The 25241-nt window shown below is 54.0% G+C and overlaps 9 protein-coding genes across 9 annotated transcripts; 4 read left to right on the top strand and 5 right to left on the bottom strand.

The window, feature by feature from the left end:
• Nucleotides 1–830: 830 nt before the first annotated feature.
• On the bottom strand, nt 831–2548 carry G647_06740 (uncharacterized protein; the record flags this gene model as incomplete). Its single annotated transcript, XM_008731059.1, has 4 exons — nt 831–1008; nt 1214–1623; nt 1680–2289; nt 2388–2548. 4 exons carry the CDS (start codon nt 2546–2548, stop codon nt 831–833), a joined length of 1359 nt encoding a protein of 452 aa, XP_008729281.1.
• Nucleotides 2549–5024: 2476 nt separating this feature from the next.
• On the top strand, nt 5025–6454 carry G647_06739 (uncharacterized protein; the record flags this gene model as incomplete). The annotated part of the gene is made up of 3 exons (XM_008731058.1): nt 5025–5147; nt 5223–6091; nt 6166–6454. The coding sequence occupies 3 exons, from the start codon at nt 5025–5027 to the stop codon at nt 6452–6454; spliced, it is 1281 nt and encodes a 426-aa protein (XP_008729280.1).
• A 304-nt stretch (nt 6455–6758) lies between these two features.
• On the bottom strand, nt 6759–7874 carry G647_06738 (uncharacterized protein; the record flags this gene model as incomplete). The annotated part of the gene is made up of 3 exons (XM_008731057.1): nt 6759–6997; nt 7091–7639; nt 7730–7874. The coding sequence occupies 3 exons, from the start codon at nt 7872–7874 to the stop codon at nt 6759–6761; spliced, it is 933 nt and encodes a 310-aa protein (XP_008729279.1).
• A 492-nt stretch (nt 7875–8366) lies between these two features.
• G647_06737 (uncharacterized protein) lies at nt 8367–10391 on the top strand (the record flags this gene model as incomplete). Its single annotated transcript, XM_008731056.1, has 8 exons — nt 8367–8587; nt 8649–8868; nt 8920–9041; nt 9148–9342; nt 9427–9557; nt 9631–9782; nt 9832–10102; nt 10153–10391. 8 exons carry the CDS (start codon nt 8367–8369, stop codon nt 10389–10391), a joined length of 1551 nt encoding a protein of 516 aa, XP_008729278.1.
• Nucleotides 10392–10869: 478 nt separating this feature from the next.
• Nucleotides 10870–12173, top strand: G647_06736 (uncharacterized protein; the record flags this gene model as incomplete). The annotated part of the gene is made up of 2 exons (XM_008731055.1): nt 10870–11005; nt 11110–12173. The coding sequence occupies 2 exons, from the start codon at nt 10870–10872 to the stop codon at nt 12171–12173; spliced, it is 1200 nt and encodes a 399-aa protein (XP_008729277.1).
• Nucleotides 12174–13420: 1247 nt separating this feature from the next.
• Nucleotides 13421–14456, top strand: G647_06735 (uncharacterized protein; the record flags this gene model as incomplete). Its single annotated transcript, XM_008731054.1, has 2 exons — nt 13421–13580; nt 13663–14456. The coding sequence occupies 2 exons, from the start codon at nt 13421–13423 to the stop codon at nt 14454–14456; spliced, it is 954 nt and encodes a 317-aa protein (XP_008729276.1).
• Nucleotides 14457–15082: 626 nt separating this feature from the next.
• On the bottom strand, nt 15083–15792 carry G647_06734 (uncharacterized protein; the record flags this gene model as incomplete). Its single annotated transcript, XM_008731053.1, has 3 exons — nt 15083–15314; nt 15437–15561; nt 15640–15792. 3 exons carry the CDS (start codon nt 15790–15792, stop codon nt 15083–15085), a joined length of 510 nt encoding a protein of 169 aa, XP_008729275.1.
• Nucleotides 15793–18564: 2772 nt separating this feature from the next.
• On the bottom strand, nt 18565–21027 carry G647_06733 (uncharacterized protein; the record flags this gene model as incomplete). Its single annotated transcript, XM_008731052.1, has 1 exon — nt 18565–21027. The coding sequence occupies one exon, from the start codon at nt 21025–21027 to the stop codon at nt 18565–18567; it is 2463 nt and encodes an 820-aa protein (XP_008729274.1).
• A 2431-nt stretch (nt 21028–23458) lies between these two features.
• On the bottom strand, nt 23459–24586 carry G647_06732 (uncharacterized protein; the record flags this gene model as incomplete). The annotated part of the gene is made up of 1 exon (XM_008731051.1): nt 23459–24586. The coding sequence occupies one exon, from the start codon at nt 24584–24586 to the stop codon at nt 23459–23461; it is 1128 nt and encodes a 375-aa protein (XP_008729273.1).
• Between the last annotated feature and the right edge of the window lie 655 nt (nt 24587–25241).

Raw genomic sequence — 25241 nt, 5'->3', positions numbered from 1 at the left:
ACTCACTTGTAGTGAAGATGGAGGTTAAGTCCCAAAGAGCGTGTTTGCTGATCGAAGCGATCCTCGAAGAACACTGCTCCGTACTTACATAGATTCTTATGACCAGGGACGCAGCCGAGACGCATGCCATGCCCTCCAGCTTCCCTACGAGTACCTACGACCTGGGATGGAGATCGGGTGCCCAGAACCCACACATTTCCCGACCGGGCTTACCGTCTGAGTGCTTTCGTCTACTCGTGCTGCCTTTTGCGCGCGTGAGGTCTATCTCTACTTGGTGGGCTTCTGCTGCATCGGTTCATACAGACTTCAGCACTTGTACGAGTACTTCCTCCGTCCATACGTTGTCAACTGCGGCAGCCGGAGTGGCGATCTCGCGTATCGGAAGATGAAGTCGGCTTAGGACTCCCGCTATCTAAACGTAACATCGACCGGTAGTTAACGATTCGTGGCCTATTGTGCAGACGGAGAAAGTTCCGAGTGTTTTCATGCTGGCGTCGGAAATACAATCTCAATCTCTCAGCGCTGTACTGCGTCGTAACTCGAAACCGGACGTGAAGTAGTCCTAGGCATCGAGAAGTGCAGTGTGGATGCATGGAAAGAAAACGGCACAGGGTTTGATAGAAGTGTTTCTGCCGCGAAGATACGGTACGGTACGATAGTTAACGATAGGTCGTCAGGTAACTCTCCTAGCGTTCAACTGCCACATCTATTTTCCACTTTGCACTTCCACTTCTACTCCCACCTCCAGCACCTCTCCACTGATGTCATCACAACGTGACACTCTACCCTAGAGAATACTAGGAAAGCGGTGTAGGAAACCATGGTCCGCCTCACAGCCGGGCCTTCAACCCGGGGATATCTGCCATCCACTTGTTCTCCAGCAACTTGACCTTGTCCCAGTCGAGGGTGAACCAGCGTTCCTGGCTCCCGTCGTTGCCCCGCGCGAGACACTTGAACAAGTAGCTGGGCGCCGTCTCGGCAGCCCGAATGACCATCTGTCTGGGCTCGCTGGGCTTCCCGTCCGGCATGACAAGGTTGGCGCGCCCATGACGGTGACGTCCGGGGTGCCTCCCATACCCAGATCTTCAGTGGGAAGCGAGGTAACTCGCGCAGACAGCTCAAAGTTGGGGTTCGGCCGCACGGCGATGGTGTAGCTCTTGCCTCCGAAGGAATTCTCGAGCGCGGTGCTCTGGGCGAATGACCGACCGCGTACCATCCCTTGGGCACGTTGGGGTACGCAACGCTGATGTCGTGCTTGCCGCGGGAGTCGCGGTCCGAGTAGTACGGCGCGAGCGGCACACGGATGGCCAGTAGCTTGCAGCGGTCGACGGGTTGGCCGCGGGAAAGGCGGTCCTTGATGACCTGCTGGAGGGCGGCCCTGAGCACGGGGTCGTCCATCAGAGTGTCCATGGTCTTGGACTTGTACAGCACGACCGACGGGTTGGTGGCCAGGGTGCGTCTCCATCCTTCGAGCTGTTCACCATCAGGCGCTGTGCCACCAAAGGTTGTCGTGCGGACAACGTCAAGTGCTTCGGCGAGGGAGTGTGAACTGACGTCTGAGCGGTCTGGGTTGTTTCTGACGTCGCCGGCATCAACGCTCGTCTCGGGGTCTTTAAGAGGGATCTGGAATCACGGTCAGCTTGTAGATCGTTGGTATATAAAGGGGCGAGAGAGCAAACCATTGTCTTGAGTGCCTCGATCAACTCCGTCTTGCTGAATGTGTCGAGCTTGTCCGTCGTCGAAGAATGGATGCTGAGCCCACCGAACCATGCCGCGGTCATGTAATGACTTCCGAACTGACCGACCAGCCTGTCGGCCAACCAGGTAGCAAGGGCGTTCTTGATGGCAGCGGAGAGATGTCGCTTGGTACACTCTGTGTCCTTGAAGCCGACCTTATAGATGATTTCCTGGTCGTAGAGAGCAACGTACTTGTTGAACGTCTCCTCTCGGTTGTACTGCTTAAATGTCCGCTCAAACTCGGCGCTAACGCCCAAGAAGCTGAACCCGATGTCTACCTTCTCAGAGAGATCGTGGATGAACTCGACCTTGGAAGATCCACTTGCCGAGAAGAAGGTCGATTCAGTGCCCCAGGTGAAGTTGAGGAAACTGGGCACCGTATACTCCTGTGTTGTCCCGTCTGTTCCGGTGACCAGAACCTTCTTGATAAGAGCGGGATCGGAGATACTCAGATCGAAGACATTGGGTCTGAAGCTTTCCAAAGAGCCGAATGCGTACGACGCGTCAATCCACCGAAGCGACTGAAGAGGTTGGGTGGTAAGAATCTTAGGTCTGGAACAGGCACAGCTTGTGGAGCGGGCGCAAATGGTGGCGTGGGAGGTGCGACAGCGTTGTCGCCTTTGTTCCCTCCATGAGGATGAGTATGATACATTCCGTCTGAATTGTACAGGACGTCCCATTTGGTATCACCCGTCTTCCTGACTCGGAGTATGCTTTCCTTGATCAAGGCACCATTCTGTTCCGCTTGCGGGTAAAATTCCAGAGATATGTTCCTGTCCGACAGCCTGATGACTTTGATCCAGAGCCGCATCATGGGCGCAACTATTTGAGCCCATGCTGAATTACGATTCCGATTAAAGTCTGCTGGCTCGGGGCGAGGGACGTCGACCGGCACACGAATCTTGTCAACATAGGCTGGGATTTTGGGACAATTTGGTAGTAGGTATACCACCACCGTTGACTGATTGCCTCGTAGTCGCCGTCCTGTGGCAGTGGGATTTCCATGCCCGCCAAAGGCATTCCTGAGGTTGTCAGCCGAGAGTCCGTACGTGCCTTCTGGCTAAGGGTAGTATCCAGCCAACTGCGTGACTTGTATCGTGGTCGGCATGGCTGATTTGCGTGACTGGGTTTCGATGAACTGGTACAAGAAGAACTGGCGATGGACTCGAGGGCAGGGAATGAGTTAAGCCTATATACCCAGGAAGAGATCCAGATTCAGCTCTTCTATCCGAGTATTCAACATCAGGCAGCCACGGTGCGGTCTCAGCTCTTAAAGCCACATCGTGTCGGGCTCAGCTGAAGTCAGAAGGACCGCTGTTCAGCCTGGTAGAGAGTTGTCATGGGTTAGTCCTGATATTCGGGCTTCACCACAGGGCTCGGCCGGTGAGATGAGCAAAGCCAGGTCTGGCCATTCGAGGCGAAGGCGCACGTTGATTCATCAGGAGGCTCCATCCTGTACCTTGCGATCATGATGATTTCGCGTTGAACGGAATCGAGGCCTCCTCCTTTCCTCCCCAGGCTCGTTCTCTATCCGACCAGGTCATAGGACTAGTTTGCGTCACGAATCTAGAGACTTTCCAGGAGCAAGGGTTGCTAACTGTGTGTCGGTTGGTCTGGGCACGTCTTCTTGACCGAACATGAATCCTGCAAAATGCGAAGGCGTCCTCTGCTGAGGATTTTGGCTAGCTGAGCCCTCAAATTCTCGGCGACGATTCTCGTCTTGCGGATAGTGGGTTTTCCAAGCTTGGGTGCTAGGGCTCAGGACTGTTGTCAACATGGTTCAAGCAAGCGTTCGAGGAGCCGTGCGAGGAGCGTTAGAAAGGCCGCTAGGGAAACAAGATGCTAGCATAGGAGGTCACAGGACATTTGGCTGGCTGAGATTTGGAGGTCGTTCGAGGTATATGCCAACTTTGGTGACTCTGAAGTCACGTCCTACGAGGACTTTGGTTGCCAAAGCTGTTGCATGTGTCGAGCAATTTTTGGAGTTTCCATTACTGCCTTGTCTTATCATGGACCACGAATTGTCCTTCCACAATCGAGACCCTGTCCTAATAGTCACGCAGCTAGTGCGTAGAGCTCGTAAAAAGGACATATCAGGAGTATGGCTTGCTGAAAGTTCGGTTGTACGTGGAATCTTTCGCTTCCATGTTGTCAGGCGACTAATGATCAGTGTCAGTGGCCAGTGACCACTAGGATCGCAGGCTAGGGGACTCGCCGGAGCGGGCTCCTCAAGAGAGCACTCTGTCTAGGCATGGATCAGTGCTGATAGCACCTGAAAGATGTCGTGTAGACAGCAGTGCTCGTATTCGAACCGACTCGGTCGGCGTAGCATGATGCAGGAGTAAATGAGACACAACGCCAAGAGCCAGGGCTGCAAGGTCTTCGGGCTTCAACTGTCAGAAAGATCCTCCAGCAGACATCACCAGATGCATGAGGAAGCCATCTTGCTGGGATGGGCTAAGACAGAGACGTCAGTCGATGTTCCGACGTGGACTGCAATGTTGCAAATATGGCCAGGAATGGGCCGAAGAGGGAGCCGTGACATGATTGGGTGTACTTCCTCGTGGCTCTTGGCGCCAAGCATTTCGTTGGGGCAAAGTGTGGCCTCGAAATGTCCCGCTCTTTCTTTATCGCCTTACCCGGTACGTGGATGTGAGCGTGACCGATCGACTCGACGAGCCGCATCCGATTGCGCGGGCCATGGCAAGTGCCGTGGTCGGTGAAGCCTGTGCATATCCGTAGGCGCAGTGACATCCTTGATCGCCGGAAAAGGGGTCAGACCACCCGCGCGGATTGGCGGAGTACGAAGTTCGCGATTTCCCCATTCCTGAAACGACTGTGGCTTGCCTGGAACCGGCTGAGGAAGCTACGCTGCACATTGATATCGCGCGTATTGGAAGCGAGCGGAAGGGAAGCACAAACCTGCACACAGCCGATTCGAATATCTTTTCATGTCGACACCAGATACTGATAATGGCAATGGCTCGCAACAGAGGCGATACAGCGTCCCTGGCGGCCACTGACAGCAGGTGTTATCACATTTCTGCTGCGCTGAAAGGACGGCTTGGTCGATATCGTTATTGAGCCTTGAGTCAACAGAAGATCATCTCCGGCATCAACATTGTCTACGTCTATGCCCATTGACCAACCGCAGGCATGAGGCGGAGAATACATCAGTTCATACCCCGTGGACACAGGCCTTGTTGGGGAATGTGGGGTATTGTGGGGTTGAGGTAGGGACGACAGGAGCTTCATCGAGTAAGATCATAGTCACGTCGAGGGGGAGCATGCTGTGGAAAGGCACACCGAATCTAAGCCTGTCTCAAAGATCTACATATGCGACGTTACCCGAGCCACTGAACACGCAAATCGCTCAAAGCAGTCAGTCGGAGGTCATGACACTCTCGAAGGTGAGCGAGATCTGTGATAGGGACCAGTCGCCCTAGTGCATGCCACCACCCCAAGGCTGACGTGTCGACATTTAGATTATCATTGTTGGCGCTGGCCCAAGCGGCTGTGTCTTGGCACTCCTCCTCGCCAACGCAGGCATCAATGTTGAACTTCTCGAGGCCTCGGATAAGCTCGACGACTCGCCTCGAGCCAGCTTCTACCCATGGCCAGCAGTTTACGAGCTACAGCGGGCCGGGCTCTTGCCAGAGGTCCGTGAACGAGGCTATGTCGTCTCCGATGGTGTCTCATGGCGCAAAGTGGACGGCACTCTACTGGCAAGAATGGACATAAGTGCTGTCCCATTCGACCGAAGACTGCACGGCCTCCCACTGGGTAAGCTTCTGCAACTCACGCGGGAGCATCTCGACAGAAAGTCCAATGCCAAAATTAGATACTTACACAGGGTGACCAATATCGACCAGTCCGATGCTAGCGCCCGCGTCTTTGTCGATACGCCCGAGGGTGAGCAGATCTATTCCGCAGACTACATCGTCGGGTGTGACGGGGCTAACAGCACCATCCGCCGGGCTCTCTTCGGCGACGACTTCCCTGGCCGGACATGGGATCAGCAGATCGTCGCCACCAACGTCTACTACGACATCTCCAAGTACGGATGGGGCCAAGGCGCGTTCATCGTCGACCCCGAATACTTCTGCCTCGTCGCACTCTTGCAACCGGATGGCCTATACCGCGTCAGCTACGGCGAGACTGTCGGCTTGACTCGAGAGGAATACATTGCTCGCCAGCCTGAGAAGTTTCGCAAGATACTACCCGGCAGTCCGGGCCCAGAGGATTATAAACTCGTCACGATCAATCCTTACAAGATCCATCAGAGGTGCGCCGAGAGTTTCCGGGTCGGGAGGTTTCTTCTCGCCGCCGATGCAGCTCATCTTTGCAACCCTTTGTGAGTGCTGCTGTCCTTGAATGTCAGTTGCCTGGGCGGAAGTGAAACTGATCAACGATCCTATGGTGCGCCAGTGGCGGCCTGGGACTCACAGGCGGGCTCGTCGACGTGGGGAATCTCTTCGACTGCTTGAACGGAATCCACCAAGGTCTTGCAGACGACAGCATCCTGGACCGATACAGTACGGTGCGGCGAGATATGTGGTTCAAGATCATTGACCCTGTCTCCTCTCAGAACCTGCGCCACCTTCTGCAGGACCCAGATGTCGCCATGAAGGAGGATCCGCTGTTCCTCGAACGTGAGAAGTTCTCCGACCCAGAATTTGTCGCAAGCTTAGTTACGGTGAGTGACATCCTGGGCTGATGTTGGCTCCATGTTCTCACACATGTTCTCACATGTTTACTTCCGTCACAAGTGGCCGCTCTCGCACGGACCCAAGTGTCGTTAAGCTGACAGTCATATCACCCAGGGAATCAACGACATCATGTATGACTTCACCAAGGAGTATAAACAATCGGTTGGGAGTCAGGTTCCAGGACCTGACCCCAATAACGAAGCACTCGCCAAAGGAGTGACTGTGGGAGCCGACTAATGCAAGCGAGCCATTTGTCTCATGAAGTCCTACAGTATCGTGCTTGCAAATTATCTTCAGCGCTCATCATAAACTTCAAGGCTCGTTCTGATACCCAGGCAAGAACTTCACCCCCAACTTGTACAGCTCATACTTGTCCAGCGTCTCCCGGCCAAAGCTGCAAACCCGGTCCACATCCTGTCTACAGTCAAAGTAACATCCTCGCAACGCCTTCCCCCGGCCTGCAGCGAGATAAGCGACCGTGTTGGCGCACAGCTCCGGCACGTCCTTGAAGATCGATCTGATCTGGGCCTGGACTTCAGGTGTCGTATTCTCTGCAGTAGGACGCACGCCCACATTGTCAGACTTGTGCTCTCAAGCTCAAGGAAAAGCCATAGCAAAAAGACATGTAAACTTAGCTCACTCACCGGTGACCATCTTCCCCCACACTCCCCCAGGGTGCAAGCAATACGTATGCAACTGCTCACCCAGCCCGGCTTGCTCAAACTCCTCCTGCAGGCTGTGCGTCGCCCGCGCCACCGCGGCTTTGCTGGAATTATAGCTCAGCCCCCCAGCCATGTCGACGGTCGCGGCCCGTGACGCCATGTTGATGATACAGCCTGACCTTCGCTCCTTCATGGCGCGCAACACTTCGTACACGCAAAGCATGGTGCCCTTGAAGTTGACCTCGATGGCCTTCCAGAACCCTTCGAACGTTTCGTCAAAGGCCAGTCTCCCGATGGCGACGCCCGCGTTGTTCACCAAGATATCCACCGGGCCTAAAATATCGGAAATGCTCGCGAACGTGCGCCGCACGGTCTCCACGTTTGTGATGTCGCATTCAAAGACCTCGGCTGTCACGCCGTCGTACTTCTCGCATGCCACTTTCGTGTCCTCTAGCTCCTCGACCAGGATGTCGAGAAGCGCCAGCTTTGCTCCGGAGTTGGCCAGCGCCATGGCGATGGCCCTGCCAATTCCTTCAACCGCATCCGTGTCAACAGAGGATGGGGAACAACAGTGCAGGGTACAGGTAATGTGGGTGAAAAGGTGGGAGGATTTTGGCTCACCTCTCCCAGCGCCGGTCACCACGGCGACTTTCCCCGTATTAGCCCCGATGAGCCGTTCCGGCAGGATTGGCCCGTAAGGCTCGTGATTCAGGGGGAGTGTCGAGATCCCGAATCTAGCGGGATTGTATTGTTCTGGGTCTGCCATGTCGATGATGGTACGAAGATGATCTTGGAGAGTCGACGGTGGTTAGGCTCAATACTCGCAGTGATCAATGAAGGCTCTAGGGCCTCCTTGATTTAACACCGCATAGGGAAGGTTGTGTATCCTCGTATTGTAACCCCACAGGTACCTGGGTAGTCTGGACACAAGCTCGCCTGCGGATAGACTTCATTGTACCCCCAATTGTGGAGTAGTTGATTGTCCTGCGTTTCCGTCCCTGGCTGGCGGGCTGGAGTCGAGTCCTGGCTTACCCCACAACGCACAAAGACTAACACGCGGAGGCGGAGGCGGAGGCGGAGTCGCTGGATGAGCACTCACTTCAGCCTCGTGCCCCGAGGACGTCCTGGACTGTGTTAAAAGTGTCTTGATGATTGATGGATGGTGCTGTGCTTTTTGACTGAATGCCAGCCGAGGAACGAGCAGAAAAATCCCACCTTATGTGTGAATAGATCTTCATCTTCCGTCGCAGATTCTGCGATGCCTCCTTTTGACTCTCTACAGCATCAAAATGTTTGGGTGCTCTGCGCAGTCGGCGCAGCACTCTTACTGGTGTTCGAACTCGTCTCGCTCAAGCCGAGAACAAAATATCGATACCCACCTGGTCCGAAGGGGATACCCGTGTTTGGAAATCTATTTCAACTCCCACCAGCGTATCCAGGGGCCAAGCTTATGGAATGGGGAAAACAGTATGGAGATCTGTGAGTGCTGCTCGTTATGCACCGGGTCCATCTGTGTGTATGTGCTCACGGTTGGCAATAGTTTCTCAGTGCAACTTGGCGCAAGGAGATGGGTGTTCCTCAACTCCGCGGAAACGGCGCGAGAGCTCCTGGACCGGCGTGGACGGCTCTACATTAGCCGGCCTGAGTTTCCCGTCACGCAAGACATTCTATCCGGCGGCAAGCGTATTGTCATGATGGGTCATACGGAGCGCTGGAGGCAGCTTCGGAAGATAATGCACCAGCTCTTGATGGCTAGCAACGTAAGTTCTTTGAAGGCGACAGCTGGGTATAGGAGCTGATTTCCGCGGCAGTCGGAGACCTATAAGCCTTTTCAGGATGTAGAGTCTCGAGCACTTGTCTGGCAGTATCTGAAGCGGCCAGATGAATTCTACCGGCATGGAGCTCGGTTTGCAAACTCAGGTATGACGCGAATGTGAGACAATGCCGTGCTCGTGTTGCTGATGGTTGATATATGCAGTAATCTTCTCCGTGTAGGTGATATGGTGAGTCGTGCTTGTCATAGGCTGACCTTGTGGAAGCGTCTTTGGTCGTCGAACAAGCATGCAAGACGAGAACGTCCGCCTTTTGTTCTCGACCATCGACGACTTTCTCGAAACTCAAACGTCGCCGTCTTCCAGCTTGGTCGAGCAATTTCCCTGGTTGGTGAGGGTCATGCCACGGTCTCTTCAGTGGTTCAGACCAAAGGCAGAACGGGTATTTAGGAAAACATTTGGGTAAGTGACCATCGACCAGTACGGACTCCACACCTCTCCACGAGGTGAATATGCAGGTAGGCAGAGGCTGAGCTGGATCATTAGCGTGTACACTGCTTTCTTTGACGACCTTGAACGGCGCATCAAGCAAGGAGAGAATCCCGAATGTTTTGCCCGAGGGATGGCGGATCTTGCCACCAAGTATGGCTTCGATAAAGCACAGGCCTATTTTGCTGGTAAGACCAGGGAACTGCAACTTAGCTGCTGGCTTCTTCCACGTCATGACACTGACGGCTAAACATGTATTAGCCGGGTCGATAATCGAGGCCGGCAGTGACACGACTCGCAATCAGATCAACCTCATGCTCGCGGCAGCGGCCAAGTACCCTGCCTGGGTTGCCAATGCACAAAAGCAGCTCGATGAGGTTTGTGGACATGCCTCGAGGCTACCTTCCTTCGATGTAAGAAGATTCTCTTGTGATCCTAAACCCATGTATTGACGACTGTAAGGACTGGGATCACCTGCCGTACATTGTAGCAGTGGTCAAAGAGTCGCTGAGGTGGCGACCAAACATGACAGCTTCAGGAGTGCCTCGAGCCCTGATCGAAGATGACACGTACCGCGACTTCGTGTTCGAAAAGGGCACCATATTCGTCTATAGCCACTTCGCCATCAGCCATAACGAGAAGGAGTTTGCGAGAAACGAGGTATTCTTGCCGGAACGATTTCTGAACGAGGATCTGCAGGAGCTGTTGAAAGGGCATTTGGGGTTCGGCACGGGTAAGTATCCTTCAGCGACTTGATGGTCTGATCCTGGTCTGACCATGGAGCAGGGCGACGGGTTTGCCCGGGATGGCACGTCGCGACCCGGAATATGTTCATCGCGTTCTCTCGGCTGCTTTATTGCTTCAACTTTCAGGAAGTGCCCGAGGCGCCCATCGATGACTGGAAGATTGACCCGCTGGCGCACGACCATCCGCCATTTCAGATTCGAATTACCCCGCGAAGCGAGGACCATGTCAGATTGATCGGAACTGAATGCGCACTGGCTGGGGAAGAGTTGGAATGAATGTGATTCGTGGATCAAGCAGATGTGAAAGTGAGGTGAAGGTTCGAAAATTCCTAGACCGAGTCACTGCCGGAAGGAGCAATTTACCGAGTTCAAAGGTAGACAATCCTATCTGTTGACCACGGTAACTCAAGACCTAGCAAAGATCTCTTCTCGCAGAACCGCTCAGTTCACTCTCTGAAGCTGATTGATAGAATGACTTCGGGGTCGGAGTTGAGTTCCGCAGAGCCCAAAACCGTTGCGTTTACTGTATTTACCAGCCACAATCGTCACCGCCTCACCGTATCAGCCTTACAGATTTCTCTCAGCTGGCTGCATTTCACCCCCGCATTGCGTCTAGGCTTCAGCAATGCCCCGGCAAGGACACACAACAAGTCCGTCGCAGGCCGAGCAGACCTATCGTCCATTCTCCATAAAATGGAGTGCTCTCGCGGCGCTCGCCCTCAGCATCCTGCTGTTCAGCTCTCCTCTCTCAGCTATGCCGCCTGTTCTGTTTGATATCGTCCGTCGCAGCTTCGACCCTGGCGAGCCGTCACGCGAGTTCTGGGCGCAATGGAAAAACCCCGGAGATGTCTTCTCAGTACTGCTGATCCTTGGTGGTGATGTTGTCGCGCGTGCGTTGGCGCAGCTGGCAGGCTCTCGTCTGACTCCGGTTGCTTTCTCTTTCGGCAAGTTTCGTGATCTCTGAGGCTGGAAAAGTTGTACTGACATGTGCCAGGATGGGTTGCCTTCGCCGTTACTGCCGTTGTGTCCGCCGTGGGCGAGAACAAACTCATGCCTCTCCCGGACTGCGCCTGCAAAGTAATCAACGGGGAGTCTGGCTATGTTCGAGAGAACACCTCATGGATCATCGGACGAATAGTCAGAGACTTCGATCACTGGAAGGACGCAGCTGTTACCTCAAAGGTGAAAGAGCTGGTTGAGAAGAAGTTCGAGTTCGACAAAGCCAAGGCGCTGCAAGAAACAGGCTCTTCAGCATCAGTCGAGAAATCTACCCAAGCTGGGCTTTGCGTGTCCGTCTACGAGGCTGAACCTGCGCGCAGAGGCTATCCTGGCTATGACGCTCTGTATTGGATCGGGTTTCTCACCACTTTTGTCCAACTGGGCATCGCCGCCATTCCAGCAGGCATCTTCGGAGACTGGGGGATCTTCCTGATTACGATCGCTGGCATTTTACTATCTGTTGTGACAGGTGCTCTTCCACAGTGGGCCAAGGAGAAGTGGGCCTGCCGAAGCAAGTCTAAGAAGAACGTGATCTTGACAAGGGGGAATGGCAGCCAGCACGCTGTTGTCATTCTCGGCAATGGAAACGGACTCGATCTTGAAGATCTTGCGGCTGGTCAGACGAACGTTGACGTTTCAGCTTCTTGGTTTACCCGGGTCACACTGATCGCACTGGCCTTGCTCTGGATCCTGCTTCTGATCACGGCCGCTGGCATTCAGCAGAATACTTGGTTCTTGCTTGCTATTGGCGGTGTGGGCATCCTTCAGAACATCTTCGTCGCCGGATGGAGACGCGATCCGAAAGCCTTTGGTGTCCCGCTCCAATTTGTCAAGGTCATCGGTGAGAATAAGGTGATGGAGGCTCTTTATAAAGTCGAGGAAGACTATCACCATGTTGGCGCCAGCCTGATCGACACGTTCTTCCCTGGCAAGCTCAGATCCGGCGAGAAAACAAGGTGGGAGGACTATGCGAGAATTGCTAAACAAAAGGACGACGCGGCGAAGGCGGCGGCGCAAGCCGGCAGGCAGCAGAATGGTGGAACTCAGAACACCGCATGAACAAAGCGCAGTGAGCGGGAGCTGCGACACAAACCCAACCGGCTACCAACTGTGCACAAACTGCATTCTCGGGCACCACCCCCTGAGGAGCTAGACCTACTGAGTATGATTCGAATACCGCTCGAAACGATCCAAAACGACTTATGAGCATACTTGATGAGCAAGAGAGACTATTTTCAAACACTGGAATCGACATCTTGGTGTTGCCAAACAAGGCGTTAGTTGGGTATGCGGAGTTGGGGACTGGCACGAGACAGACACGAAAGTCTTGGGATTGGATTGGGAGACTTGGTCGATAAAGCGACGATAAAGACACCTTCTACTTGCCTCGTCTGAGATTCAGTTCCAGGCTGGGGTTCTGTTTTACTGATCTCTTTGCTACATTCGGAGCTGATCTGGAGAAATCATGTGTGGACGTTCTGATACCCCAGCTAAAAAGGCGCTTGCATAGTTAGTGAATGGATTTGGACAACCTTTGCTATTATTCCCTTCAATGGGAAAGGGTGCTGTATACACCGCGAGGGAGCAATGGGTCATACCAGCAGCAGAGCGTCGACGTGAGTGCCTAGCAGAGTGATCCGGTCGTGGCGGTGCGAGAACGCCTCATGCGGCTGTGCGCTTCTCTTGGGACAGGGGACATGAAACTGCGGGAACTAGGTGTTGCTTGCCTTTCAACGGGAGCAATTTCGCCCGTGTTTCAACGCTCTTGGCACTTCGCTTCACTCGCTTTCCTCTGCTCTCCTGAAACACGGCGATTCAATCTCAAACTCTTGAGCGTCTCGCGCCCGTTCGTCACGTAAGCGCTCCCTTCTTTGCACATGCGCTGCGCCCCAAGGGGTCGACGCCACCATATGCGGTGCGACTACGGAGTACCTTGCCGACGCCTGATCGCTGGTCTGGATGCCCATCAATGTCCCTGTCCATGACCGTCGTGCCTTCACCTCTCCAATCGGAAGTCAACCTCTCTCGCTGGCGATCGATGCTAGGTCAGACGCTTTGCTATTCCGAGCTGGTGGTGACGATCTCGAACATGACCAGCCTCGATGCGGAACTCTTTACTAAGATGCTATGCTCGGCGTTGGCTGGCAGTTGTCGACCCCGTGGCCCAGAACGATGGGTATACGTTATATAGCAATCGCCGTCGCTGTTCGCTGTTTTCCGGGATACTCAACCCCAAATCACGATTAATCTACTCCGTACACTCATTCCGTTACACCATTAGGACGACCTGAGTCGTGTCACTCGCTATGAACCACTTACGCTCTCTTGCAGTCCTCGCGCTTGCCGCCCTCGTCAGCGCCCAATCCGCGCCCGGGTTTCCCATCCAAGTCGACACGAACCTGCGTGCAGATTTCCAGGATACTTCCACCAGCGTCAGTCCAGCCGGTGTGCTGTTAAACCGCGATGGTGAGTCTTGTCTTGTCACGGCTGCATCCTAGCGTTCAGACACCGTCAATGCATATCTCATTACTGACACCCCACATCACAGATGTCCTCGAGGAACCCACAATCGTGGGCCCCTCCGACTCGACCCGGACAATTGACTACATGGTCTTCATGGTGGATCAAGACGTGACCTCACCCTCTGATCCGTCCACTCGCATACAATTCCTCCACTGGTATCAGCCCAACCTCGCTGGAGCCAGCGAAGTGCTTTTCGACTTCGATAGCGACTCACAGAACTTCACCTCTGCCACACCCCTCGCTTACATCCCTCCCACGCCTCCTGGCGGAGACATCGCTCATCGATACACCATAATCATGTACCGGCAGCCCGAGGGGTTCAACATTCCCAGTGGATTCGAGAGCTTCTTTGAAGAGAAGAGCGATCTGTCGAACCGCTTGGACTTTGATATCGCGGGCTTTGTGAGCGCATCTGGCTTAGGCGAACCGGTGGGCGCGAACTGGTTTCAAGTGCAGAATAGAACGGAGTCCGTCTCAAATTCGAGTTCGAGCACGACAACGAGCACAGAGGCAAGTTCGACTGCGTCGCAGACGAATGCCACTACAACTGCTGCGGGCACGGAGACCGAGGCTACCCCCACGAGTGAACCGACGGCAAGTGTTGAGAGCACAACCACAGCACCTGTGGAAGCCTCGACTTCAACCGCCGTCGTGACGGCTTCACAGACACCTGAGACTGGCGCATCGTCCGCTCCGAGCTCAAGCGCGACTAGCAGTTCACCAGCTCCGGCCGGCGCCGGCACGGTAGCCTGCAATGGCAGAGGGCTCGTGCTCAGCTTCGTGCTCAGTGTCGTTGGTGCGGGATGGTGGTTACTGTAAAATATGTACGACAAACGGAATGCGGAATGCTCTGGCACTGTAAATTCCCGGACTTGGCAAACATGCCACTGATTTTTGCATATATCTTGTACCAACAACGGGTCATGTATGAAGAGTCACGATGTTCAATACCAGAGGACATAGAGGTTAGGGAATTGAAAATTTCAGCAAACACAAGTCAAGTTCGATCACTGGGATCAAAGCACTTTCAGACTTTGGACTGAGTTGGTACAATGGGCAACCTGAGGTGTCATGAGGGTGTCAACTCCGCTCATTCGTACCAAGACCCCTCTATGCCTGTTCTAACAGAAGAGCACGTCCAACGTCGACGCTCTGGCTGGAGATGACCAGTACCTCGGCCACAGTATTCCTCGACGCCGGAGCCTGACCTCGACGCCGAAGCAATCTCCGTCCCTCCAACTGCTATCGACAATCCACATACTCCGTACAGGTGCCATGGCCCACCCCACTCCGGTACTTTGTGTGTCCAAACCAAGAAGACCCAGAGCCGCGCTGTACACAACTTGACGCTTCATTCACCTCGTCGTGGACGTTTGTCTGCCCGATCAACCTCAACCGGCCTGGCCAGTCATCGGGAAAGGGTATACATTCGCGGCGGAAATGTCCTAAACAGCGCTGTGTCGTCCGATGATCCTGTTCCTCTTCCCAGTCCACAGCAAGACCGCGCCCATGGTTGCACTGACGAGGAAGAGAAGCATGCCGGCGAGATCAATCCACACCTTGTCATACATGGCCAACTTGTGGGTCAAGAAGAGGCCGTCGTTGTATTGATCGACGTGATGGAACGGCTCGGTGAGGAACTTGCTGTTGACGTTCCTCATTATGTAGAATGCGGCGCTAAATATATTCTCCTTGTTAGCAACCTAGCTGGCAGGTCTGTGGATAGGATTTTTTTTGGCCGACCAAAGAGCCGGAGCTGAAGAGCCGAAGCCCGAAGAGCCGAATCAACTCACCTGTACATGAAGAACATGACGATGTCCCATGGGCAGGCGAGCGCGACGGGGCGGTAGGACAATTTGAAGGGCACGAGACCCATAGCAAGACCGGTGACGATGGCGAGGGAGCCCAGCACGAATTCAAAGTTCTGCAAGAGGGGGTTATCATGTTAGTTATTATGCCGCGAAAGGTGTAAAGGTTGAGTCTTGTCTGTCCGGCAACTTACGAGTGTCTTTGGCAACCCATGGTCCTGCCAGTATCCTTTCTCCGGCGCGTAGAGGAAGATGGTCAGCACCCCCGTCACCACTTGCGCGGCGCGGACGGCTCCATTGGCGACCATGACGATGCTTTGGCCGACGGTTGCGTCTCTCCAGGCCATCTTTTTGCGGCGTTTGTGCGGTGCGACAGAGCAAGAGCAGAGGGGCACGATGTCGAGAGAGAGCGGAAGGATGGTCTTTGGAATTGAAGAGTCGCGAACAGAGGAAGAATTGGAAGTCGATCGCCCGCCTGGTAACTAGGACGGTTGTTTATTGTCGAGACAGAGATTTGTCAAGGTGCGCGAAGCGGGTTTGAAGAATGTTGGCTGCCGCGCATTTTATTCTGGTGCGACCACTCTTCACCGGACTGGACTGCCTCACCTTCACTGCGCCCCGTGGTGGTGGTGAAGAAGGGAGGGCGCCGGCAAGCAGCAGTTGAAATCGACTTTGTGCGCTTCCGCATCCTGCCAAGGTGTTTCGTGAATGTCGGGTCCCTTTGCGTGAGCATGATTGGGAACTAGGGAACTGTGAGAGATGAGCTGACGCTGGATGTCGAGAGTGTCTGTTGTTTTCACAGAGTTTTCGTGTCATTTTCGAAGTCTTTACTTCACCAGGCAAGTTGTAGGTTTCATGATGACTTCTTAAGCAGAAGATGTCTTGGTTACTGACACTTGCATTGTCCGTCAATCTTATGCTGGTTTGTTACTATCGGTGGACCATGATGCTTTCGTGGCTGAGGGTTGTCTCCTCATCAATCAGTCAATCATGACGGGCCACTGGTTGTGGACCTTTTGCTGCTACTCGGCGCATGTAATCAACGCTATAGTCGGCTCAGATATCAAACGCGTGGCTGTCAATGTCTATCATCTCGCTTGACTGGTTGACTGGTTGACCAGTTGACTGATTGACTGGTCCGCGTGCGTGTACGCCCGTGCCCATCAGGGAAGGAGAGTCTAGGACAACGGTTACACCGACGGACGGATACGTGCTGCGACCGAGGGGTGGACAGAATACGAAGTACCACCTCCGCCAGGAGAACTCGAGGGAACGTGGTAGCAAAAGATGCGCTTCCAACCAGGGTAAATGCATCATCTAGCGGCTTCTTGTAGCTTTTCAGTCGGAGGGTGACCATCCCTGCACCACACCAGCCAGCTCAAAATATACGGGTGTACGGGAAGAAGTGTGGCTAAGGACGATCACATCGTAGCGACGGCCCGATTCGAAAACATGTCCAACGACAAAAGCAAGTCCTCATCCTCGATCCGTCGCCTCCCAGCACAGGCCAAATCGAAAGGCGCCCAAGTTGTTGCGTTTCATGAACGCACCATTAGGGTATACTTTCGCGAGCAAGCTAAGGGCTAGTTACTCGAGGTGGCTAATCCACTGAGTCAACCTGGCCCAAGCATCCACACAGTTTGCGCGATAGTGAGGGGATTTGTTCGACATCGGTTTTCTAAGTGGCCTCCTTGAGAAGCATCCGACGACTCCAGAACTGACCCCGACCTCGACGCCGACACTGATACGGCCCTCCTCAGCGAGAAGATGGTCGCGCCAGATTTGGCAATTTACATGCCATGCGATGTACAAAGGCCGAGACCAGCAGTGTTAGTCCATCTCTCTTGGACAGCAACGACCGAGAGTCTACTAATCAATCCGCGGACTGGGTTCGAGAGCCTCAAGCCCGGAAACGGCACCATGAAATGGCTTCCGCGCCCTCCCTGCGTACGACAAAAAATAATCAGTGTACGTTGTGTTTAGCAATCCGGTCGGCGTAGGCGAATGATCCACTGAAGACCGGGTCCGACAGCACTGGATCCTGCGGCGGACATACGGTACCGGGAACTCGGCAAGAGCGCCTTTCTTTGGATGAGGACAGAGCAGAGTGTCGAGCTGCGAAAGAGAGAACCTTGCAAATGGTGGACTGGCCAGGGTTTCACGCCGACATTGTCGAGCAAGGGACATCTTGGGGTGCGGAAAGTGCTTTGGATGGCGACTCGGGGAGCGAAGCGACGCGCCGTGCATGATCGTGTGGTGGAGTGAGGATCATTGAACGTCAATCAGCCCGAGATTGATTGATCGATTGTTGGGAGCGGGTGCGCAGAACCAAACACAGTAACTAATTAATTACTGTACGGAGTAAGGCTGCGTGGGAAAGGGGGTAAGGGGCTGAGGGGCTCTTGTAGGAATGCGTAGAGGCACATGCCAATTAAATACTACGTACTCCCTAGTCCATACTTGTCCTCTCGTTCCTGAGACAGCTTCATGCAGAGCCATTGTCGAGATAACTACATCACCTATAAGAATGTGAATTGTACTTTGCAAAGCTTCTGTAGCTATCAACAGTACCTGTGCCCCGTCATGGACGCCGCCAAGCAGTGCTTGTCTGGAGTCAGTGGTGCAGGCGCATTGCGGCAAAGAGCGTTGTGAACTGCAAGAGCTGAGGAGGATGAAAGGGCATCATGGAAGATATTTTGATTTTTCTCCAGGCCACTCAACGTGCTGGGTGAGCGGTTATACATAACCGTGAGTTGATGTTAACCCGCGCGTACGGTTGCATACCGTCAGCCGAAGGTGAATTCATTATAGATGCTGATATGACGAACGTTACGGGGCTGGAGTGCAGCAGTTTCGACTGAAGAAGAGCAGATCAAGGATGAAATGTGGGCACCGTACATTTCGGATCGTGTCATTCATGATTCATTGGATGAAATGTCCAACCTACAGGAGGTGCGAATGCTGACCGGCCTGATGCTAGTCCTCACTTCATTAGTTCAAACAGAAATAGGTTACCTCGCCCGTATCGCCGTAGAGGATGGGTATATAACGCCAGTAGCTTCTAAGGAAACCTTCGTCTTCACCTCGCTTCGTCAAGTCGCGATTCTTCAACATTGATATCAATATGTCCGCGGCGTATGGCTGTACGATGGATCCTCGCCTCCGTAATCATATGCGGGTGCGTCGGTCTCACTGTATCCCATGTAAATGTCGGCATTATCATCGGATGCGAATGTTGGAGCCACATATCTGGGTGGTTGGAGGCTGTTCGTGGTGCTGCTGTTCGTAGGAGTGAGTCGTTGTGTCGAATTACTGGACCTGGGCAGCCCAACCGCATTCCGTCTTGAATGACCGGGGGCCAAGTAGGAAGGACGGGGACGATCCAGCTGCGGAGGCCGCAGCGTTTGCGACTGTCGATAATGACTGTTTTGCCACGACTGCACCTGTTGGCGTGTTGTTGGGTCGGTGTTGGGATCCACTACCATGCTCACGTTCTCTATGAAAGCTGTCAACGATTGTGATTCGGTCGCAAGGGTATTCGGCCCGCCGATGGCGGGGTTCTGGCCACTGGATGGAAAGGGTGATTGGGCTGGGAGCGTCAATGCTCCGGGGTTCGTAGCTAGTTCATTGAAGGGTGTGCCAAAGGTAGCGTTCATCGCGCTCTGCCCACTTGTTGTTCGGTGCATTGGCGACGTGGGCCATGCGAGACCCTGTAGGTCTTGGGAATCTGTGGGAAGAGCAGCAGTCGGTGGAATGTCCGGTTGATCAGCGCCGGAAACGAGAGAAACGTCATCCACTTGAGCAAGCAGCCTCGCAAGGTCTTCATCAAATTGACGCTGCGACTGCAACAGCTCAGCTTGCTCCATTTGCGTGGCGCGTGCCCTCATAGCGTCAGCCCGAGCTCTAGTGTGGCTGTCTCGCTGCTCTCTCCTCCTCAGCAGCGCTTGATGTTCGAGTAGTAGTCTTACTGGTGCTGTAGGTGAGCCGCCATCAGGTTCAAGACTGGCCTTGGCACACCTGAAGAGCAAATCTATCGTGTCGTTGGTGTTCGTGCCTCCCCAGTACGGCCGATCCATCTCGGCATCCTCCTGGCCATCGTTGAAAATGAGGAAGTATTGTCTCCAGCGTTCTTTGGGGGCGAGTTTGGTCGAAGACAAGTCTCTGATTTGTTCCCATTTGGCGGAATGTGCTCCAGCATCTTTCAGTGCATGCCTGGTAACAGCTGCGATGGAGGCGTTGTGCCACTCCTTACAATTCCTGCCGGCTTCCCCATTGTGATTTGCAGCAAGCATGGGACAACGATAAGGCAGTCCCGTGGCTGACTTGTTTGATTTTGACCCATTATGCGAGTTCCGATTAGGAGGTTGCTGCTCACTGCCAGAACCCCCCTCGTCTCCCGAGTGCTCCACACGCTCCCGTTTACCATGGTGTGTGTTTCTCTTTGGCGCAGCTGCCACGGAACCTGACGGTGGGCGTTCCTCGCCACGCTTCCTCTTGGCAGCTTCACCTGTAGGGCGCCTGTTTTCAGCCGGCTTGGTATTGAAAGAAGGTTTTGACTCCGTAGGCTCGAATTGTTTCGAGGCTACGCTGGCTGTGTGAGCGCCCACAGCCTTGTAGTCAGGTTGGATACGCACATGCTGCCCGCGTCTCTCATCTCCAGTGGCACGGGCATTTGTGAGGTTCTCTGGAGCAGCTTCCTGTTGTCGCTTGCTACTTGAGAACGAAGTCTTGATTTGATGACCGCGCTCCCTTATGGATTTGGACTTCTGACAAGGTAAAGGGAAGGCGTGTTGCGTCGACGCTTGCGGAGCTTCAGCTCCCAAGGCACGATTTTGCGTCGGCGTTAACACTGACGCTGGTGGCTTGAGTGGGGTCGGTTCTCGAGTACGAAAAGCAAGCGGCCGAGAGGGGTATGTTTTGGGGCCAGGTATGGCGCCGACAAAGGTTTCAGCGTGTCGATCAGAATCATTGTTCTGGTGCTTGCCTTCTGCATTCGGGATGTGGTCCAGCTGTGCTGATTCCTGGCCGTCCCCAAGTTTTGCATCAATGTTTTCTGACCGATCTTGACGGTGGAAGTCACTGGCTTCTGAGAGTGCCACAGGAGGGGGCGGATGGGTGGTTTGCTTAGTGTGCACCCGAAGCGGGGGAGAAATTGGTAGATGTGGATTCGAGAACCATTGCACAGCTAGCAGGCCCCTGTCCTCATCCTTGCCGAGGGCCTGACAAAGCTGAGATACCTGCGATTGTATCCTAAGCCGCCAGCAGACACTGAGGCTCCAGCAAGAGAACCCGAAGTATCCACGATGGAGGACTTGACCTCTTGTAGATTTGAAAGCTCCATGACTCGTTCGTTGTTGTTGAACAGGGTCCTGGTGGATTTCCCAGAGGTAAAAGCTGCGACTTAAGAAACTGAGGTCGATGCCAACAACGTGAAGCTTGAGTGGCAGCAGTGCAAGAAGGAGGAGGACGTCGAAAGGCATCTGCTTGGAAGGCAGCACAAACTCGAAAAGATCTACCTTCCCTGGGAGGAATCCTTGTCTGTCGCTCGGAGTCCTGTATGCAGGCGTGGAGAAGGCCGCCATTGTGACCTAGTTGGATACGGCCGATCCGTAGGATTTTGGTGAGGCTAAGGAAGAAAAGTCAAGACAGGCTTGCAAGAAGGCCTGGTAGTCAGGCTAGAGGGCAACAGAGAGAACGGCCCGCACGGTTGGTGAGATATTTTCAAGACTGTTTCGCACGCAGGAGGTGCGCTCAAGCATAAAGGGCAAACCGCCGACACCCTATATCAGTTGCTTTGTGTGGTGCTAACCCCAGGACTGTGGCGGAGGCGGCTGCGAGAGTTGAACCCGCAATCAACTTTGCAACTTGAAATCGTGATCGGTACGATTGATTTCTGTTGCTAGTGTCTTTTGCACTTTGCAACTCACCTGAGGCCAGCGAAACATTCGTGGACGCTCCGATCAAGGGCGCCCAGTGTCGCCGCGATTGCCAGCTCAACTCTTCGCCCTTTCGCGTGCGCTCTTCACTTGTTCTGCCCCATATCCCAACCCCAATCTTCCGCACCACTGAAGGCCGCGGGAACCAATGGGAACCCAACGTCACCCAGATGTCAAGGGTAGCATCGTGCCTCTCCTGCCTAACGAACACGACAAGCCCAGCGGCATGCAGCTCCACTAGAGTCCATACGCCCCGGTTCTGCAAACCGAACCCGCAGGCCTTGCTTTAGAGGATGCCTTATTGAGCTCACCCGTTGGGTTTGGCCTATCGCAAACGGTAACCCGAGCTCATCTTCAGATTCAAAATCTGCCAAACTCAGTCTTGACATCCGTGCAGACGGTCCGTGCATCCGTGCCCATGGATCTTGAATGCTGTGCCGCCGGAGTTGGGTCATCGACTTTTGAACTGTCTCCAAGCTCCTACAGTACACTGACTAAGGAGCGCATGGCCCATATTAATCATCGGGTTAGTCTGAAACGTAACATATCCGCTCTTAATGACAAGAGGAGTTGGTGCCCAACAGCCGCAATATCGCAGTCACGGCCTAGGCTGTGATCTGCTTGCCCGAGCAAAGCCTCTTTTCGATGTCAGAAGGCAGTCGAAACGGGCGTTGCGGTTGCTCGCGTCTTTGACATGTGTGGAGCTCCTCCTATTGTGGCTTAAGTGCAGCGGCCTAAGTGCTTGCTCATCCGCCTAGGCTGACAACGGGCATCTTCGAGAAATGCTCGTGGCCCAGGTCTATGAGAGACAAGACACACCGGTTCAGATAGTTGGCAATGCCTCTTGCATGCTGAAAGGTGTCTTCGCATGTAGAGACGAATACAGGGCGCAGCTGAGCGATGTGTAGGACCAAACTTTCGATGTAGAGGAGTTAATTAATCAGCCCAGGTTCAACTAACCAATCTTTGGTCCTGGAAACTCGTATAAAAGGTGTCGATCTTGTGAGGCACAGGCCGCATCCGTACTGGAAGGCCCGTCCTTTGTACCTGACCGAACCCTGCAAGCTGGGATTGTGGAGCAATCTTTTGCAGACTGTCATCTAGCGTTGTCGACAAATCTGTGAGGCTGGCGTGAGCTCCAACCAAGGTTTCTGGACCTGGTAGTCGGCTGCCCATGACGGTACGGGTTCGCAAGAGGGTCAGGGAGTCGATGAAGGTAGATGGCAGACAAGGAAGGAGTTGAGTGAGCGTTGATCGTCATTCCTTATGTGCGATTGACTGCACAGCACGTAGGACTGGGTTTGCAATGCCACTTCTGTGGTCAGCGGCCGGTCGAGCGAGCACGAGAAATGTGGCATCTCGATGAGCGTTGTAAAAACGAGAGGGCAAGGAGTATAGATTGTGAATGTGACGACCAGGTCGAGAAAAGAGTTTGTATCAGTGTCAGTGTCAAGGGCGACTGAGAGAGGGATGAAAGTTCCGCGCTGTTGAGGTTTCACAGATCACGCACGGACCAAATCTTACAATGTCGTCTGTTCATTCGTTCGACGGGACCGATGTCGACTCAGCTTCGGACCCTGACTGACGAGAGCACTGAGAGTGTAGGTTTGAGGAAGCCATCATCGAGCATTGCGGCCCGATGCGACCCTCAACACCATGAACCTATGGCCGCATCACGCACACGTCCTGTGACCGCCTCCTGGGACGGACACTGCAAGGCTAACGTATGGTACCTGTATCGACCATGGTGCGCCTTCACTTGGCACTGGTCAACAAAGGCCGCACGGCAATGATTTGGCGGTGAGGCTTCCCGAGATATTTCTGGCGCCTCACTTTGAACTTTTACTCACGTCGTCCACGTACCGCCACAACCCACACGCGACTAGGTGGAAGCGATTGAGAATGCAGTGATCTGTCTGTCATAAACACCAATCCGTCGCGCTGTCAATTGGCCTCCTGAATTGGAAGACTGATCAAGGTAGCTTATTGAAGAGCTATAAAGAACTCGCCGGGATAACACACGACCCTGAAACCCCCTAGGCAAGTCCGATCGCTGTACACGGGGAGCCCGCACCTCTCAAGTTGTTGCTGCTGTGCTCAGTGATCGGTTCATAAACGATACTTCGGGAAACTGCAGGCTCGGGCCCTCGAGCAGCTTGACCTGTTTCGACCCCAGCACCTCTTGGAAGAAGCCTCCAATATATGATCGGAGGATATTGAACATTCTGGCACCGCCGATACTCCCAATGAACTCTGCTACGGCAGGCACCGAGGTCGAATTGATGCCTAGGCTGTTGGCCAACACAGGATAGTCAACGAATGTGCCATGCATTGAGCCATTGACCTCGAGTTGCAATTTGATTCCTTTCAATTGTTGCCAGAACGCAGCCCAAGTCGCGTCGCTGGATTGATTATGGTGCTGTGCCGCGAAGATCGTGAAGGGGTTTTTCTGGGTCTTATTCACCGCTTGCCCATAGACACTACCGTCCATGTTCAAGCCTCCAACAAGCCTGGTGTCCAGCAGCATCGCGTCTGCGGCAGTTGCGCCGCCCAGAGAGTGTCCGAACACTCCCACACGCTTGGTCCTGAAGAGCGGTATCCCAAGTTCCTTTGTCGTGGTGGAATTGGAGATCGCCTTCAACACGGAAAGCACATCCGCAGTCCTGACGGTAAGCACTTTTTCCAGATCCTCTAGAAGCGTTAGGTTGGCGGCTGGAATGATGGTGCCCTCTGGAAATTCCACTATTGGAGCGTCGTAGGTGTGGTCGATCGAAATGACGTTGAACCCCATGGAAGCGACCCACTGACAGAGGACGCTGTATACCAGGCGGGAAGTCCCCGCTCCTGTCGAGAATAGCAATACGGGAAAGTCGGTATTCTTGGGAGGTGCGGGACACGTCTCGAGGCGGAAGGATTCGAACGTCCCGTTCGGTATTCCCAAAAAGCCGAACATGGCATCGTGGGACGCTGCCGTTGCAGGTGGCATGTATGGGATTTGATGTGTCTGGCTGCAGTTGGCTGGCTGGAAGAGGGACAACATCAGCCGGCGAGATTCGTTGCAGCACGGCGCCAGTGGGTCAACACGCGAATGGTCCGTCAGGGGAAATTCACTGACGTATACCTTTGACCCAGGGGGAGAGGGTAGAGCATTCAACTGACACCAGGCTGCGAGAGGCAGGCTGAACATGAGTAAGAATCGAGCCATCTTGTAGGCAAGGATGTTCATTTCTGCTTCGGATATCCTCTGGCGGTAGCGGAGGTGGAACATAGAGGTCTTGTGTCTCGACTAACGGAGTATAAGAGGCTCACCTGAACGCCTGATGATTCTAATAGGGAGGGCAGAAGTTCGTGCTAGAGAGCACAGTCAATCTAGTCCACCCGGCGTGATTGTCGTTCGAGCAGAAGAGGGCTGCAGCCCAGTTATACAGACCTCCACGTATTCGGACCCCGAAAAGCGATGATGCTCGTATCGCTAACAAGCCCATCTGCCTCCCTGGTTTGCCCTGTGCGCCCTGAAAGAGAGGCGTAATGGTGGTTAGCCGACTTCGTGTGCGGGGTCTCCACGATGCATATCCTTAATATAGATACAGGCGACGACGACTGGTTCAGCGCGAAGTGCGTCACTCGTGTTTGTGCAAGCCATGGACAAACATGTCGTGGCAGATCAACCGTCTGTATGGGAGTCGAAGAGGCACTGTCGATAGTAATGTGGGCATTACTGCTGCCATGCGACTGTCAACAAATTCATTCTGATCTCGATTGCCTGGGGCCATCGTGGGGTCGGAAGACGCATCATCCTCGAGAATGCGTGTCCTGCCGATATCGGCTGTGGCCGTATGTGAGAGGATAAAGTGTACAGG

The sequence above is a fragment of the Cladophialophora carrionii genome (assembly GCF_000365165.1).
Source record: "Cladophialophora carrionii CBS 160.54 unplaced genomic scaffold supercont1.5, whole genome shotgun sequence".
Classification (NCBI taxonomy): Eukaryota; Fungi; Ascomycota; class Eurotiomycetes; order Chaetothyriales; family Herpotrichiellaceae; genus Cladophialophora; species Cladophialophora carrionii.
The sequence above is the reverse complement of the archived record's forward strand: the minus strand, read 5'-3'. Positions and strand labels throughout refer to the sequence as shown.